Genomic DNA, 18,554 nt, shown 5'->3' with positions numbered 1-18,554 from the left:
AATTCGTTTTGCACATGGATCATCTCAACATCCAGCGGATTTGCTCCCTGCTCTGCGCCTCCTCATCTTGAATATGGAATTCAGTCCTCAGCCACATTCCATACACACACACACACACACACACACACACACACACACTCTCACTTACACATAAACATGCACAACACATTCACCCAAGACCTTTATCTTCATACTGGATTTAGTGAAAATTTGGAACACAGGAAAATGTAAGTTGAGGCAAAGCAAACAATTTAAAATAGAATATTTGGCATCTCTGGGTTTAAAATATTTCTTAGCCAACATCTTATGCTTTTGCCTCCCATCCCATGGCTTAATCAGCTGTGTGCTGGTAAGTGTTTCACACCTCACTCTAAAAAAAAGCCCTGATTTGTAGCACTTTCAGTTTCCATGGTGCAAATATTCCCACTATAGCTGACTTCAGCCTACCAACCAGGCATTACTGAATGTGAAATTGGGACAAGTTATGCGCAAGCTCCTCCTGCAATTATGAGTAAGTGGCTCCCTCACACCACTGGCTTAACTCTTCTTATCCTTTTTTAGAAATACCCTATACACTTTCCCCCCAAATATTTCATATTTTCTTATGAGGGAAAATTAAATTTCCCTTTGAAACTCCTCTCTCCATCTGGACCCTGCCCTTGGGCCTATGATTTCAGACCCAAAGAGTCTATAACATTCTATTTCTAAATAAAGACAATACCTTCCCTAGGAGGAATTCTGGTGCTAACTATTAAGAGGATAAATTTTAACTCAAGAATAAATAATTTTTTATCAGCCATGAAATTTCTGTATCACTCTTTCTGACTTACTGAACTTTTTAGTAGTTCTCCTGCTTTTGATTTCCAATAACACTTTTTTAAAAAAGCTGCATATAACTTTTCTCTCTCTTTTTTAAAAACAGTGCCCTGTTCAGGATTGCAAAATTCCTGAGGTTAGGGCCTGAATCTTATTCATCTTTTAGTTCCCTATTGTATCTTGAGTAATACATTCATGTATTGATACTCAGTAATTAATTGTTGAATTGCATTTAAAATCTATAGACATTTATCAAATGCCTACTGTCCACACTTTCCTTAGTGTTTAATGGAAACTCACCTAGAAGATACTTGGTAAATATTTATTGCTTTACCTCTGAAACGACATTTGTTATCTCCTATGTAAAAGCATCATGTTCGTAACTCTAATCAAAGAAACGTAACCCATGGTCCTTGCTTATAAGGAAGTGAATATAAGAGAAGAGAGACAGGACATACACACAAGACAATAACACGTACATCTGCCACTTGATCATTTCCAAATGAGTGTGATGAGCACTGTCTCCTGGAGTTTGAAAGAGGGAAAATAGCTTTGGGTCTTGGTTTTACTAGGAGTTAAGATCTAGTGAAGAAAGCAGCACTAACTGAGAGGGAGAGAGGAAGAAAGGAATATTCTTGGCAGGCAATAGTGTGAAGCATATAGAGATCAGACAGTATGGACCTGTTAGGGGGGTAGGGGTGGTTCAGCGAAGCCAGAGAGGAGGTTTTGAGAGGAGGTTTTGACCATGTTGTGGTCCACGATGTCCATGAACAGCGAGGCCCCATCCTGAATTCCAAGCTAAGGCATAATGTGGAGGCTGAGCAGTGAGAGAATTGAGGAGATTATGGAATCAGAATTGGGTAGCTGTTTTATTCTGGTCTGTCATTTAGAGGCAGGAGAAGCATGGAAGGGTTTGCAATGACCATTAGTAACATGTCAGAAGGAGATCCAGAGAGGCACCGAAAGATATAATCTGGAACAAAGTTTTTGATTAAATGACCGTGTTTTATTGGATTGTTAGCACTTGGCAACTTTTCGTACTGAGGTAGCTTAAAAGCCACTGAAGAACTGTGGACTCTAGTCTATAGCCTTGGGTTGAGAGGTGGGATGAAGGGCAGAATCTTGGTCAGAAGAAGGACACGATCAAATGTATCGTGGCAACAGTGTCAGGAGAAGTCACAAGTGGCATCTTATTGGCAATAGTATAACAGAAACACCCGACCAGGGTTTTGGCAGAAGCAATGAAAAAGGGCAACTGATGCATCACCCAGAGGAAGAAATGACAGCCTGTTTGAGTAGAGTTTGCTTGATCTTTCTGAAGTAAACTGGGGTCAGTGAGTGGGAAGAGAGAAAAGTCATAGTCAGGAACAGCAAACAATGCTTTCTGACAAGTCAAACAGCAATAGATCATGCTGTTAAGTTTCTGTTGTACACTAGTGTCTTTCAGGGAAAGCTTTAAGACCTCTTTATGATCAGCAGGTCTGGCTTCACTTTAGAACTGCCAACATCTTGAAAGATTTATTAGTCTCAACATATCCAGCATTCCTGGGAAGTGTACTGATGGTTCTGTATTTGTGCAAGTGAAGGGTTGATTTAAGGGTAGTTCTTTTTTCCATCTGGCTTGTTTATGTTCACACTGTTGGTCATTTCTGAAAATACGTGTTCACTGTTATCACCATTGCTTTTTCAAATGGCCAGATTAGTATGACAAACCGACACAGAGGTAGCCTTAGAGGTTATAGGTAGTTCGTGTACAGGCGTCTCACAACCAAAATCAAAGAGGACAAACCTCACATGGCATTTCCTCCAAGGGATAATGAGAAAATCTTCATCTAGAAGTCTAAAAGAGCTCGTATGACTCCCTAATGCCTACTTGGATATTATATGGCACTGGGGAGACTAGAGCCCAGGTATTTTAGGCAAGAACCAAAGCGTGCAACTCAGTAGACAAACAGTTTTCTCTTTTCCATTGAAAATATTCTCCTAACCTATTATGCTTTATTTTCATTCTATTGTCATATCCTATTTCTCTCTAACTTACTTTTTTTAAAATTTCTTTAAAGTTTAGATACTCTTAAGATTCTTATGGTAGTGCTTAAAGGAAAAGAGATAATAAGTGCATGTGTATGTGTATGTATATATATGATGTTTATCCATTTTGTATTTTATTCCCTGTTTGTACAATTTACCCTTCTGTATTCTCAACAGTCACTGGAGTCTTCAAAACATAAGTCAGGGTAGGGTCCTGCCCTGTTCAAAACTCTCCAATAACTTCTTACACACAGAATAAAATTCCAAGTTCCCAGTCTGGTCTACGGGCCACCATTCATACCTGCCTCCTAACCCTCTGCCCCCAATCTCCCTAAACTCTTGCCACACAGGCTCTTCCTTGAGCACTCCAAGACCCTGCTGGCTGTTTCTGCCACCACATGACCTTTGTACTTGAGACCTCTCAGCAGATTTTCATATGCCTCTCCTTCATGTCATTCCTCAGTTTTCTCTGGAATGTCTTCTCAGAGAAGTCCTTCTTGACTGGAGCTCTGAAAGTAGCAGTTTTGTCAGTACCCTCTATCCCTTATAATACTGTGTATATCTTCATGTATCACTTAAATTAGCTCAATACACATCTGGAAGGAATGTAACATCCAAGAGGGTGTGATGCATAGGAAGTACGCAATAAACACGTTGAACAAATGAATGACTTTTGTTCAGGAACTTTTCTTCCCATAATTTCCTGATTGAAAGTCCTGCTGGATAATATTCAAAATAAGCCATGTACAATTTATAGTTACCAACTTATTAACTTTAAGGGTATGTCTTTAAAACTGACAGTGTGCATTAATTATGGATGACAAAACGAATAGTTGTCTCCATGTTGATACATTATAGAGTTCATCTCCTGGTTTCTTTGACTTTCCTCAGAGTGTTAGAGAACATCAGGAGTGTTTTTGTTTTGTTTTTCTTTTAAACTACAGTTCACCATGGGAACAAAAAATAAATTCAATTATTTTTTTAACTCTTCTCTTCCTGTCCTATTTTTGTGTTTGCTCTGATGAAGTAAGCCACATCTGACAAATGTCCATTGTTTTGAACATTTGCCTGCTGTTGTTCATTAGCTTCTTGGTCGATTGCACATGTACACTAACTAGCTTACGCACAAACACATACATCTCCATCCACTATGTTTACCAAGCATTAATTTGGAAGGCATTACCAATTACATTAAGCAGAAATTTTGGATCTCAGAAAGTTGATGATTTTTCTCTAAAATTTTTACTTTGTAAGTAAAACAAATTATTTAATTTAAAATCTCATTTTTTTCTTTCCTTTAAAGATACAGGTCCTTACAGATTTAGGATTTTTTTCTGAAGCCTTTTATGAGATATCCCAGATATTTTATGGAAAAAACATGCCTTCCTCGATACCCTCTGGCTGTAAGGCTCCTGGAAAAGTGAAGGTAAATCTGCTGCTCTGATTCAAAGCCATTTCTTTACCTTTTGAAAGCTACATTCCTCAAATTTAGGGAATGCTTCCACAGAAGTGTATTTACTAGTCTCTGGTACTGTAACCTCTTTGTTAAGCCTGGTGATAGCTAACAGTAGGCTTTTACAAGGTTTCATTCTTCTGGAAGAGAAGGGTGTCCAGTGGGGGAGTATGGCATGGGAGTCGATTTTTATAATGGAATTCTGTCTCCATATTACAGGCGGTCTCAGTGGACACGTCAGCCACTACCTCTTAAGCTTTGGCATTTAATCTTCTAATTTCTGGTTAATGTTGTTAGTCAAAACAGTCTCTTCTCATGTTTTATTTGGATATTTTGATTTATATACTTTATACCAGAGTGTTAAACATGCATTGTTCAAATTGTATTTGTAAATTAGATCATTGAAACATCCTTGAAAATGAATACTGGCATTTATATTTAAATCGTAGTGAGCTCTTATTTTCCTCTTTTGGATTTCATGAGAATCACTGAGTGATCTTGCTGTCACTTGGGCCCTTGTGATCCAGCAATAAAGGAAATAGGAGGTAACAAGTCAGTTTCCTGGGGAAGATGGTGTGCGTGAGGAGTGAGACTGACAGACACAGTACATACTGTGGGATTCAAATTTGGAAGACCTAGAAGAAGCTGGGGAACAGGCTATCAGTCTTGAAAATTACTTGTATAAGCTGACATTAAATATACATACAATGCATTCATTACTTCAGTGTACTGGCCTAAAATGTCACTGCTTATTTCTCAGTATGACTGCTACAGCATTATAATTTGTTCTGGGGTAAGTGTGAGGTTATCTAGAGATAAGCCTAAGAGGGACATTCAGTAGGCAATAAGATACATCTGTGTGTGTGTGTGTGTGTGTGTGTGTGTGTGTGTATACATCCCTATCTCTATCTCTTTCTATATCTATCTAGAGAGAAAAGAGTCAATTGGTTTTTTGCTCTTTTTTTTTTTTTTTTGGCATGAACTAACTCATCTTCTTACCTGGATTAAATTAACAGTATTTTCTTGCTTGCTTCTCAGCCAACAGCCTTTCCCTATTATAAATGATTTGCATTATGTTGTTAAAATTATATTTAACTCATTTAAATATTTTATTGAGTGCTTACTGAATACAGGCCCTATTTTAGCCATGGGGATAGACCAGTAAAAAGATAAATGGAGTTATTGCCTTTTTGGGAACATGTTACTCCCAAAAAGGGAGTCCAGTGAAGAAGACAAACAATAAACATATTAAGCACATAAATATATGTCAGATGATGATGTACTATGAAGGACAGTCAAGCTGAGCTGAGGGGACAGAGAGTGATCAGGGCAGTGGGTTTTATTCAAAGTATTTTGGGGAGGGGGTGCCTGGGTGGCTCAGTCGTTAAGCATCTGCCTTTGGCTCAGGGCGTGATCCCAGAGTCCTGGGATCGAGCCTTGCATCAGGCTCCCTGCTCTGCTGGGAGCCTGCTCCTTCCTGTCCCACTCCCTTGTTTTCCCTCTCGCTGGCTGTCTCTCTCTCTCTCCGTCAAATACATAAATAAAATCTTTAAAAAAAAAAAGGTATTTTGGGACGTCTCTCTAATGAGGTAGTTTTGAGGGAACAACTTTCCAGCTAGGAGGAAGTGCAAGGGGAAAGGCCCTGAGGGGAATGCCTGAAAAATGTGGTTGAGGAAAACCAAGGAGGCCAAGTGAGGCTGGCAAAATAGAGAGGAGGAGCACATGGTGGGACTCAGGAACTACAGTCATAGGACCTCATGGAGCTTGGTGAGGAGCTGGTGTTTACTCTAAATAAGATGGGAAACCTTAGCGTTTTGAGTAGAGGAGTGATAGGATAGGAATTACTTTTCAAAGGACCACTTTGCTTGCTGTTTGGAGAATAGACTGTGGATGAACATGGGTATAAATAGGGAGACCAGTTTGAAGGTCTTTGCAAATAATCTGAGTGAGACGTGACAATCGTTGGGGTACTAGTGGTGGAAGGAGTCAAAAGTGGTCTCCCTGGTGGAGATGGATCCTAGTAAATTTGGGAGGATTAGCATAGAGATTTAAAATCATGGGACTGGATGAAATCAGTTGGAGCAGAGAGAGAAAAACAGAAGTCAGAGGACTGAAACTTAGGGTCATCCACATGTAGAGTCCAGGAAAGTGAGAAGGAAAGAGAAACCAGTTGGGTAGAATGAGAAACAAGAGAAAGTTGTTTTTTGGTTTTAAGGTTTTTTTTTGTTTGTTTGTTTTTGTTTTTTTGTGGTTTTGTTTTGTTTTTTTACAAGAGAGTGTTTAATGTTCATTGCTTTCACCAAAGCAAACAGTCTGAAACTAATTTTTACAGGTAAATTCCAAACTTCATTTTTATTAACCAGTTTTCATAAGAGAAAAGTGTGGGTGAATTGTCTTTCATTAGATTGTGACTTTAAATTTTGTATTCTCAAAGTTAATTTGAAGCTTTTCAGCTTCAAATGGGAATTTAAAAAGTGTAATTAAAAGAGGAAATGCGTTCAGGGTTTATAATTAAAATAGGTGCCAATGTCATTAGGCTGGGGGCTAGTTGTTTAAAGAAAGGATTAATTAGATTTTAGTTGTAAAGAAGTAACTGAAAAAGTCTTACAGATTACTATTGGACTTTTCACAGGCTTTTAAAGAAACTCTATCTTTTAACATGATACTTGTGTTGGGATTTTGCTCTTATCACTTAATCTAAAGTCCCATCATCAACTCTCTTCCAATTGTATCACCAAAGGTCTTCCCCTGGATTCAGTTATTTGCTTTTCAATGGATTAGGGAGGATACAGAATATCATCAAAAAAGGAGAAAAAGTTTTAACACTTAGCAACACTTTATTCCAGTAAGAGCTATATATAATGTCTTGGTTTAGGGGTCCCTCAAATCCCTCAGCTCCTAAGGCAAGGAATTGGGAGCAAGTAGTATATTTGAGAGGTGATTCCAAGGAGAATGGTGAGTGTGTGGGAAAGTCAGATAGGGAGGGAGGAGAACCATCTCAATATTAATGAGGTCCCTGCGTGCGCAACGAGGCCCTCAGAGAGACCAGGGAGAACAATCTTGTGCTTATTGGAATGGGTTGCTCCCTGCACTTACAGCCTCTCTTGAACACTCTGTGGCCACAGAATGCCCTCAAGCAAAGACATACATGTACTTGAAGTAGGATACCGTCCATATGTGAATAACCTATCCACAGAAGCTGCTGGTGACTTCCAGGTGACTGAGGGGTTATGGGTGGGGCATCAGTATTGACATCTTCGAAAAAGGGCCTTCTGTACGAAAAGGAATGCACCCTATATGACGATACATCTCCTATGGCAAACAAATGGAATGTTTCCTAATGTAACATTGTATTTATTTATTTTATTTTATTTTATTTTTTAATGATTTTTTATTATATTATGTTAGTCACCATACAGTACATCCCCAGTTTAACATTGTATTTAAAACCAAACATATAACAGGTCTTTCACAACAAAGGAAAAGAACCACAAAAAGAGTTACTCTGAAGAATAATATGATTTTACCTCAAACTGGCAAAGATTCTTCTAAGTGCTAATACTCAGTGCTAATACTCTTGTAACCAGGAATTCTGCTCCCAGGAATCTATCTAAAGAGGATAATCAGAAATACAGATAAAATAGCCACCTGTGTTATTTAAACTAGGGCTGACTGGGGAGTTGAGAGTGGGAATTATTCCCCCTCGATGTTTAACAAAAGGAAAGGAGTTAAGTTATTATGCTTCATTCATAGGGATAGAACATTACCTAGCTATAAAACTGAGGTTTACAAATGACTTAATGGCATGGAAAAATGATTATGATATAATGTTTAATGAAGAGGAATACAGATACATACATATAAAAATTTAGAGTACATCAAAAAGAAATTGGTAGTAAAGACATCAAAATATTCACATTGACAACCTAAAAATGTTGACTTATGTGTAGTTTTTACTTTCTTCTTTATTCTATACTTGCTTTCTGACTAGAGCATCTATTACTTTTACAATAAAAATTATATTTAAAATACTTTTAGAACACATTAACAGTTTCATATAAAAATAGTATTTTTGTTTCTAATGTTTATGTTTTGTATATTGACAGATGTTTCAATCATTTGACTCAGGAAAACCTCTTACCAGTAAAGAAAATATGCAGGTAAGGATAACAATATTTTATAAATGTTGGATATTTAGGAAAGATAATTTTGAGTCATTTCAATCTATTTGGTGGGTGTAACCCTTGTTTTTTAAAATCTCCTATGTAATATGCTCTTCTGTTTCTAATAATGGGGTTTTATCTCCAAATGCTGAGGCCCGAGGTAGGACTAGACCAAATTGATCTGGTTTTCAAATTGGGCAAATATCAGTTGTTCCTGGTAAATTTTTCAATTATAAGTGTGTATTCATTTTCTTTATCTAGCCATGTCAAGTACCTAATTTTAATAATCATTTTGTTTACCTAGACGAGAATGGGTGACTTAAGAAAAGGATTTGTGTGTTTTGCTATTAGCTCACTTGTTCAATACTGCTTTTACTCACAGACTGCCTCTCAGCCAGTGGTTTTTTTTTTTCCTTTATTAAAAATAAAAAAACTTATAAAAATAAAAATTTTTTATTGAGACATAATTGACATATAACATTGTGTAAATTTAAGGTGTTTGAATGGTTTGATACATTTTCACACTGCAATTTGCTTACCACTGTAGTGCTAGCTAATGGAAGGTTTTTATATGACATTTTCATAAGAAACTCCTCTAACATCCCAGTGTTCTTTACATAGAGAGGACAATTCTGCCCATCTCAACATGTTTGTTTTTGTTAGTACTTGAACGATTGGGATTTAAGCTTTTGATAACCTAGTAGCATTTAAATATCTTTTTTGTTTCAAGTTTTTATATAAATTCTAGTTAGTTAACATATAGTGTAATATTAATTTCTGGAGTAGAATTTAGTGATTCATCACTTACATATAACACCCAGTGCTCATCACAAGTGTCCTCCTTAATCCCCGTCACCCATTTACCCCATCCCCCACCCCATCTCCTCTCCAGCAACCCTCAGTGTGTTCTCTATAGTTAAGAGTCTGTTTTGTGGTTCACCTCTTTCTCTTTTTTCCCCCCTATGTTCATCTGTTTTGTTTCTTAAATCCCACATATGAGTGAAATCATATGGCATTTGTCTTTTGCTGACTTCTTTCCCTTAGCATAATACTCTCTAGCTCCATCCACGTCGTGCAGCGTTTAAGTGTCTTGAAATCATTTTTTTTAAATCTTAGGAGTCTTGTCAGTCTGTCCACTAAAAGTGTTACAGCAGACAAGTGGTAGTGCAACCATTGTTAAGGGGTTGCAGACAGGTAAGGTGTTCACACAACCAGGTGTTAGTCAATGTAGAAAGACAAGTGCACATAGTTTTAATTTTTTTTAAATGCTAGGAAACAGCATTCTGTTTCATTAAGTAAGCTATTTTTATTAAATAATTTTGAGAAACATTTCTCAATATTGCCTTAGCTTTGTCTTCCATAATTTTGATAGGCATTATAGCCACCTTTTATTAAATGTAATCTTACTACTTTTCCATTATTGTTCATGTTATTCCACAAACTTCACTTTTAATTAAGCTTCAGATGATTCATTGTTTGGCCTTAAAATTTGTTTTGATTTATAAGCAAGTTGCCTGAAATGAAAGAGTCAGTATTAGGAAGATACGCATACATATTCATATTTTGTTTCAGTGTTCCAAGACCTTCGGATGGTTAAGAATATTTATTTCTTTCCAGGCATAAATTCCAGGGCATCCTAAAAGCACTTTTTTAAGGAGTGTTTTTGGGTATAAAAAGAATGTCTGCCCGATCATTTCTTTTTAAACAAAAAGAGACTGACAGTATAATGGAAAGCTGATTTCTATTAGCTAATTAATTAAAACAGAACTGTTGGTCTGCTTAAGACTCTTCAGATTACACTTTATGTTTTCTGTATAGAGGGAGAGAAATGAGTGTTAAATAGCATTACTAATTAATCTTCTTTTGATCCTCAAGTGTGTGTGTGTAATTGTCAAGGCTCATTAAGACACTGTTTGCTAGGGAGAAAAAAGAGAAGAGAAACCTTCTCCCCTCCCCTTACACCCCCAACCAATCTGAAGTTTCTTCCCCTGATAAAGAACGTCAGCCATTTTCCTAGTATGCGGTGTGTTGTCTGCTCAGACTTAGTGCTGTTCCATGTCTGGGTTTTCTGTGTGTACTGATTTTCATCCTTCAGAAGAGAATAGAGAATGGACAACAGCAATAGACCTATCCACGCCAATATTGCCTCAAACTCTCCCAAACAACGAGACTTTTCTTTTTTAATTCACATAAGACAAATAGTTTCCCTCTCTTCTAGAATAGACAGCCCCAACATCTGAAATCACTAATTAACAAATGTTGTTAATTCAACAAATATTTGATAAAAGCATATTGTGTGTAAGACACTATTTTGGTGCTGTCAAAGAAATAATCAGTCAGTCAGCAACAGACAAACTCCAAGCCCTCAGGGAGCTTAAATTTTAGTGGGAAAAACTGATAATAAGCATGATCTATAAATAAATATTATAATTAAGTAAATTATGTAGTAAGTTAGAAGGTGAACCATGCTAAGGGAGAAAATAAACCCAGCAGCACATAATTTTAAGTGGGGTAGTCAGGTTAGTCTTCACTGACGTGGCATTTGTGAACAGGTAAAGGTGCAAGTTTAGGAAATCGGGGAATTTAGGAACCATCTTGGAAGAGAGGGCAGTGAGTGCAAAGGCCTTAGGGGCAGGATTACCTAGCTTGGTGAGGGGCATCTTAGCATGGCTGAGAGCCCTGTGAGTGATGCGAAGGTGGTAGGAGACAGTCAGAGAGGTAACGGGGACAGTTGGAGAAGAGACTTGTAGGGTCTTGTAACTTAGGTTCTTCTTCTGAACAGCATGAGGAAACACTGGAAGGTTTAGAGCAGAGGCGTGGCCTGATCTACCTGTTTAGAGGGATCTTTTTAGCTGATCTGTTGAACCTACTGTGTGCTAGGTACTGTTCCAGTGCTGTCAATCAAACACATCAGTCAATGAACAATACAGACAAATTCCCAGCCCTCATAGAGCTTATATTTTAGTGTGTGTGTGTGTGTGTGTGTGTGTGTGTGTGTGTGTGTGTGGTTGTGAGGAGGCTAGGAATATAGTTTTGGACATTTTCAGTTTGAGATATCTCTTAGATATCCAAGTGGACTATTTGAGTCAGAAGTTGATTTGACTTTAGAAGAGAGATTGGAGCTGGAAAGAAAAACTCAGGATTTCATTAGCCTTTAGATGAAATTAAAACCTGAGCCTGTTTAAGATCATCTAAGGGGGAAAAAAAAAGAGATCATCTAAGAGGAGGGAGTAAGGAGAGGGAAGAGGACCAAGCCCTGGGACACTCTGGTGTTAAAAATATAGGAGAAGAAGAGGAAGCAGCAAAGACAGAAAAGGAATGACTGACAGGTTAGGGAAGAAACCAAGAGAATGTGATGACTTGAAAGCTAAGAGAAACATTTTCAAAAGAGGAATTGATTAATAGCACCATATTTTACAGATGAATCAAGCACCATAACTCACTGAGTCTTAAACATGCATCTTTTTTCACATTTAATAGCTCTGAAATTAGAATGCATTTTATAGTTGAGGACATGTGATGGTTTAATTGGCATATAAGATAATGATGTCTTAGATTAAAAGTAACATGGCATATGAGGACTAAGAATTGAACACTGATTTAAGGTAAGTATAGGCCACTGGTGACCTTGACCAAAGGGTTTCAGTGTAGGAAAGGAGAGAAATTGGAATTGACAACTCTTTAGATCATTGCTATAAAGGGAAGTGAGAATTTGGGTAGTAGTTGGAAAAGAGAGTCAAGGTATAGATAGTTTTTGTTTTTTTAAGATGAAAGAGAAGACAGCATGGCTATGTGCTGATGAGAATGTCTGCAGCAAGGGGACATTTATGATGTAGGAGAGAATGGCTGAGTAGACCAGTGGGGAGAGGATCAATGGCGTAAGTGACAGGAAGGGAGGCAGGGTGGTGGGGCAGATGCTTGGGTGGGTGGGAGAATGGAGCTTTAGGATCTATGGACACTACTCTGACTGCTTCAGTTTTCTCTTTTAAGTAGAAGAAGCAAGGTCATTAGCTGGGAAGAGCATGCGGAGGAAGGGTCAGAATTTAGAAACAAAGAGCATGAAATGCTTGTCTAGGAGAGAGGGAGAATGAATGGACTGGAAAAATGTAGGATGATGACCAGGTGCACTGAGATTTGGTCAGGATCTTAAAGTGGGATGGCTTAGCCTGACTGCATGCTTTTCTTCAGCTTTCTCAAGCCTTCTTCAGCTGTACGGTGTACACCTCAAGAAGGTCCAGTGTTGGATTTTACCATGGCTGTTTTGCCAAGAAAGTGTGTATGCACAGGAGAGGGACCAGGGAGTTGATAGTGTGTACACAAGGTGGAGTTATAACGATTGAGCTCCAAATCTAAGCTGGGTAAGGAGCATGCTTGTCTACCCATTCTTCCCCTGTTCCTGTCCTAGTACCTCTAATTTACTCATGTGAAAGTAGGACAGCTGGGTGTGCATGGCTGATGAGCTTTTGTGGGTTCTTTATTTTGATAAGATGTTCCCTCCCTTGCTCTCAGCACCAGGTTCACTCATTGTGTGCCAGGGCTGGGTTCATGAGGCACAGTCACAAACTGGTAGGGAATGGCAGAAGCACTTAGAACTGCTGGGGTAGTTCTGACATTCCACATCTCTTGCGATAGACCTGCCATTTATGGTACCTCGTGTCTATCCTGTATTCCATCATCTAACAACAAATAAGGGATGCAAAAGGGGATGAAAACTAATATTACCTGAAAACAGTATTTTACTGATTTGCCTTGTTTTCCTCTTTGTTTCATTTTTTTAGGCACTTGATGAATTAATAAGTAAAGGATTGCCTCTAATTCTAGCTACAGTTGGCCAACAACATCTCTTAAATAAGTTTTCTTTTGTTAAAGCATACTTTTTAATAAGTGTGGCTGCAACAATAAATTGTGTCCCAGATAATTCAATGAAAACAACCTACCATGGATTTACTTCTGAGAAGAGTAGAGCAAACCTTCCAAACTTGAAAGGTAATCTTTTGTTTTATTTTTTGCTTGTTTTTCTTTCTCTTTCCCCAGCTATTCCCACTCCACTCCCAATAATCCATATGAATAGTCTAGTATATATTCTTCCATATTTTTCTCTAATCTCAATGACACACATATGTTAGGTATATGCATAGCCATATCCATTCATATATCAGTATTCATATACATATAAATATATATGTGCAAAATAGGATTTGTCATTTATTTATAAAATGATATATTTTACATTTTTCTGCATCTTGTGTTTCTTATCCAGAAAAACTTCACTAAAACCACTTTAAGTCAACTGCTTTGTTTGTCCTGCTTTTCTGGTTGTCTAGTATTATGTGCTGTGACTATCTCATGGCTTATTCAACCATCCCACAGTTGATGTGCTTTCACTTTGTCTTTGGGGAACTATGCTGAAGTGCTACATATCCATATCATATAGTGTATGTTTCTGTGGGATAAGATACCCATGGATGGGATTTATAGGTCATAGTGTATATGTATTTTTCAACTGTATTGGATGTTGCCCTAAGAATAGTTTGGTTTTCACCATTAGGTATGGTGTTAACTGTTGGTTTTTTATAGATATTCTTTATCAGGCAGGGGGATTTTTTTTTTTATTCCTGGTTTGCTGAATGATTTTATTTTAAAAGGGTGCTGGATTTTATTAAGTGCTTTTCCTGCATCTATTAAGACGATTCCATGTTTGTTTGTTTTTTTAATTCTATTGATATGGTGTAGTAAAGTAATTGATTTTTGAGTGGTTAAACCAACTTTGCATTCTTGGACTAACTCCCATTTAGTCATGGTGTGTAAGTTCTTTTTATGCGTTGCTGGATTCAGTTTGCTAGTATTTTGTTGAAGAGTTTTACATCCTTATTCATAATAGATATTGGTCTGTAGTTTTCATTTCTTGTGGTATCTTTGTCCAGTTTGGTTATTGGAGTAATATTGGCTCTGTTTTAAAATGTAACTGTTATTATTATTCGGGTATGATGAGGCCAACAGATCAGGAGATGGTGACCACGAAAAACATAGTTTGTTATTTAACCCTCCAAGAGGAGGGGCAGGTTACTACCTGGGAGGGGCATGCAGAGAAGCACCAGGGTCACTCAGAGGCAGAGAGAGCAGGAGGAAAGTGTAGATCAAACCCTTCCTAGCATCTCTCATGTTCAGATACATCTCCCAGAGTTCTTCAATACCAGTCTCTAGGCATTTCTTTATTTATTTATTTTTCTGTCTCTCCTTTAGTTTCTCCCTTAGGGAAGAAAACCCAGCCCCAGATCTTTCTACTGGGCCTTTCCCAATTCTTAAGCCCTCTTTCTTTTCTTTCTTTTTTTTTTTTTTTTTAAAGATTTTATTTATTTATTTGACAGAGACAGCCAGCCAGAGAGGGAGCACCAGCAGGGGGAGTGGGAGAGGAAGAAGCAGGCTCCCAGTGGAAGAGCCTGATGTGGGTTTCGATCCCAGAACCCTGGGATCACTCCCTGAGCCGAAGGCAGATGCTTAATGACTGCGCCACCCAGGCGCCCCTTAAGCTCTCTTTCATACTCAGCTGACCTCTCACTCCAGAGCCCCCTAATTTAGGAGAAGAGCCAGATAGTTAGGAGTTGGAAGAAGAGGGGAAGGAAAGTATATTCAATTCCATGTTATTTTAGACTTCTTCCCCCTTGCAGTAATTCCCAGTCATGGGGTGTTTTGTTTTGTTTTGTTTTTCTCTCTCTCTCTTCTGTAGCCTAGAAGTCAGGTTTACTAAAGCAGGCAGAGTCTGTGATCTAAATTATCTCAGTTCTCCCTGGCTCAGAATAAGGACAACCTTCAGATTGTGGGTAGGTATTTTGAGATACTTGGGAATTATAAATTGTGCTATTCCAAATGGTCTCACTCTCTGCTCTTAGTATGAGAGGCTTATGCAAACCAGTAGAACTGACATTTCCAGGGAGATCTTATTGAAATGTTGTAAATATCTGGAAGGACCAAAATACTCTAGGGACCTGAAGGGATCTTGTGATCCTAGGGGAGGAACCACTACTCTATATTGTAGCCAATAATTTAAAGAACATCACCAAGCATCCTAAAGATCCTTTCAGAATTGTCTGATTTGTTGTAAAAATCATCCTCAGTCTTTGAATATGTGATATTTAGGGACCATTTGATAGAATAGTGTTTCTAATTATCATTGTGGGTTTTTTAAAATATGAAATTTATGGATGGTTTCCCAACCAATGATGAGTTTTATAAACTAGAATTACTATTTAAGCTAACCACAGATATCCTTAGTTCTTCCAAAATTTTGTGTCTTACAGAGCTGTGTTTAAAGGATGATGGAATCTTAATTGGTCAGTTTGCAAAAATGAAAGATGACTTCACTTTAAGCACAGTGAAGGTAAGTTTGGAAATTTTTTCAAATCATACTAACTTGGTTACCAAAATGTCCACTATTAGGCCCTGGACAGGCTCGCTTTCAGGGTTGTGTTTGCTTTTGGGAGACCGAGTAGCTTTTCTTGCATAAGCACGGATTGAGGCCAGAGATGGAGTCTACTCCTCATGAGAAATTTAAATGCCCAGAGGTTGTCAGACTTTGACTTTACAACCTGATTAAGGCACTGTGGAAAATATGATTCATTATTTGATGGGATTTGAGTATTCCAAGCCCTGTTTCTCATTTCCTAATAATAATAGTGATGACGACAGCAACACAAAACAGTTAGCATTTACTCAGTGCTTACTACATGACAGGCATTTTGCGTGATTAATTTTTACAACTCTGTGATGTAGGTATTAATCATTTTTGAACTATGTTGTGCTGAACCATGAGAAAATTGAGGCTTAGAAAAAAATTCACTAAAGCCATGCAACTAATAAAATACAGGTATGTTCTTAACCATTATATTAAGCTGACGTAGTACTTATATAATATTTACAGCTCTGTACAAACAAGTTTTTAGAGACCTGTTTCTTGAAAGATTGGCTGGTCCCATTTTCCTCTGCCATGCCAGGCTGCTATTTACTATTGATTTGTCTATTGTAAAATCTCATTATCGTCACATTACCAGTTAGGTGACCATAGTTTAACTTGAAATACAGTCAATCCTCATTATTCACAGAATCAGTATTTGCTAATTTGCCTATCTGCTAAAATTTACTCATAACTCCAAAATTGATACTCATGGCTCATTTGTGGTCCTTTGTCAACATTGACGAGCACAGAAAAATTTGAGTTGCCCACATTCCCAGCTGAGTTGGACAAGGCAATGCTGTCTTTGTTTCTACCCTCATTCTGTAAACAAGTGTCCTTTCCGTGGTCTTTTATATTGCCACTTTTTTTTTTTTTTGCATTTTTGTGCTTTTTGTTGGTGATTTCACTATTTGAAATGCTCCCCAAGTGTAGTGCTGAAATGCTGTTTAGTATTCCTAAATGTAAGACGGCTGTGATGTGCTTTATGAAGAAAATAAATGTGTTAGACAAGCTTCAGTCAGGCATGAGTTTTAGAGCTGTTAGCTGTGAGCTCAAGGTTAGTGAATTTACGGTATATATTAAATCATGTGTCCTTAAATATAAACACACATTAAATAAAGTTATGTGCAGATCAGTTGGCAAAAATGTTGTGACCCAAGGCCCACAGGAACCTACCCCTGTATTTCCTCTAGGAGCAATACTTCAGTATTTGCTAATTCAGTATTTGCAGCCACTTTATAGAAGAGTTTAAGTACTGTGAGTAATGAGCATTGGGTATGCATACAATAAAGGGTAACTGTTATACATGCTTACACTTGCCATTACTCTCCTTTTTATTTCCTGTTGCCTTTTTCCTGTTTGTTGAGCACTCTTCTCTGATGATTAGGTTCAAATTTCCTACCTGGTCTTCCATTTATTGTTACTTTTCTCAGTACGTGAAAACCACCTGGATGAATAAGAATGCGATAGTACTTGTATTGTTTCTGAACTTATATGATATGTGGTGTTCTTTCTTTAGTCAATTTTACTGACAGAAGCTGAGGACAGGCTAAACCTCCTTGTGTCAGAGATGGAGCATCCAGGCCACAGGAGCCTCTCTCAGTGTTCTGCTGGCGAGCTGGAAATTGTGGTGGAGGCCAGGTTGCAGCTGGCTGCGATCGCCCTGCAGAGACACCGGGCGGCATACAGGTGAGTCTCTCAAGCACAGAAGAGAATTTCTTCCTCACCCTAATTTGTCAAATATACCCAAATTTTAGGTGAGTTTTATAAATTCCAATATTAATAGAGCCTACTTGTGTTTTATTTTTCAGGGGAGTTTTCATATATTATTACACTTAAAACTACAGTTCTAAACAAAATGATTGCTTTATTAAAGCATACAGCTAGGATGTTTTATATAAAGAATGAAGAGCTTTGCTTTTTAATTTTATTTATTTTTGTATTTAATTTTTATTTTTTAATTTTAACTCCAGTATAGTTAATATTAAAAACAAGCTCTATTATTAAAAAGTAACATTTTCTGAACTATGTTTTGCTGAACCATTTAAGAAGCAGTTTTGGGTGGATGATTATTTAAATGTTATGCAATTGTTAGTGTGAGATCTTTCATTTGACTTGTTCATTGATTCATTCAGTTACCCAACCAGTATCCGTTAACTACTTCATTGTTAGGCTCTGATCTAGATCTTGAGGACACAGAGGTGAATAGAATATAGTTCCTGTATCCAGTGCTGAAAGATACATAAACAATTAATTGGGATAATAAAAAAATATAGATGTATGTTTTCAAGAATTTCTTATATCAGTTGTGGCAGATACTCATACGGCTCTCTGACATTTTAGTAATGATTCTTTGAATAATGCACAAGTTTATTATCTTACCATTCATTAATTCATTCAAAAAAATAATTTGGGGGACCTACAATACGCTAGTCACTGTTCTAAGTTCTTGAGATATATCAATATCCCAATACTGGATGTATACCATATAGACAAAATATTTAACAATATTGAAAACAGGGGCACCTGGGTGGCTCAGCCATTAAGTGTCTGCCTTCAGCTCAGTTCATGATCTCAGGGTCCTGGGATCAAGCCCCGCATCGGGCTCTCTGCTTGGTGGGAAGCCTATTTCTCCCTCTCC

General features: G+C 37.6%; 1 protein-coding gene across 1 annotated transcript in view; it reads left to right on the top strand.

The window, feature by feature from the left end:
* Positions 1 to 18,554, top strand: part of CFAP54 (cilia and flagella associated protein 54) — a 287,356-nt gene that overhangs the window by 179,813 nt on the left and 88,989 nt on the right. Inside the window, exons 47-51 of the mRNA XM_045779838.2 lie at positions 4,151 to 4,273; positions 8,407 to 8,460; positions 13,242 to 13,449; positions 15,762 to 15,841; positions 17,433 to 17,602. Of these exons, the coding sequence (XP_045635794.2) occupies positions 4,151 to 4,273; positions 8,407 to 8,460; positions 13,242 to 13,449; positions 15,762 to 15,841; positions 17,433 to 17,602 (635 nt within the window). The remainder of the gene's footprint in view (positions 1 to 4,150; positions 4,274 to 8,406; positions 8,461 to 13,241; positions 13,450 to 15,761; positions 15,842 to 17,432; positions 17,603 to 18,554) is intronic.

Source organism: Ursus americanus, chromosome 17 (genome assembly GCF_024610735.1).
Source record: "Ursus americanus isolate L20-20 chromosome 17, mUrsAme1.1.p, whole genome shotgun sequence".
In the NCBI taxonomy this organism is placed as follows: Eukaryota; Metazoa; Chordata; class Mammalia; order Carnivora; family Ursidae; genus Ursus; species Ursus americanus.
The sequence above is the reverse complement of the archived record's forward strand: the minus strand, read 5'-3'. Positions and strand labels throughout refer to the sequence as shown.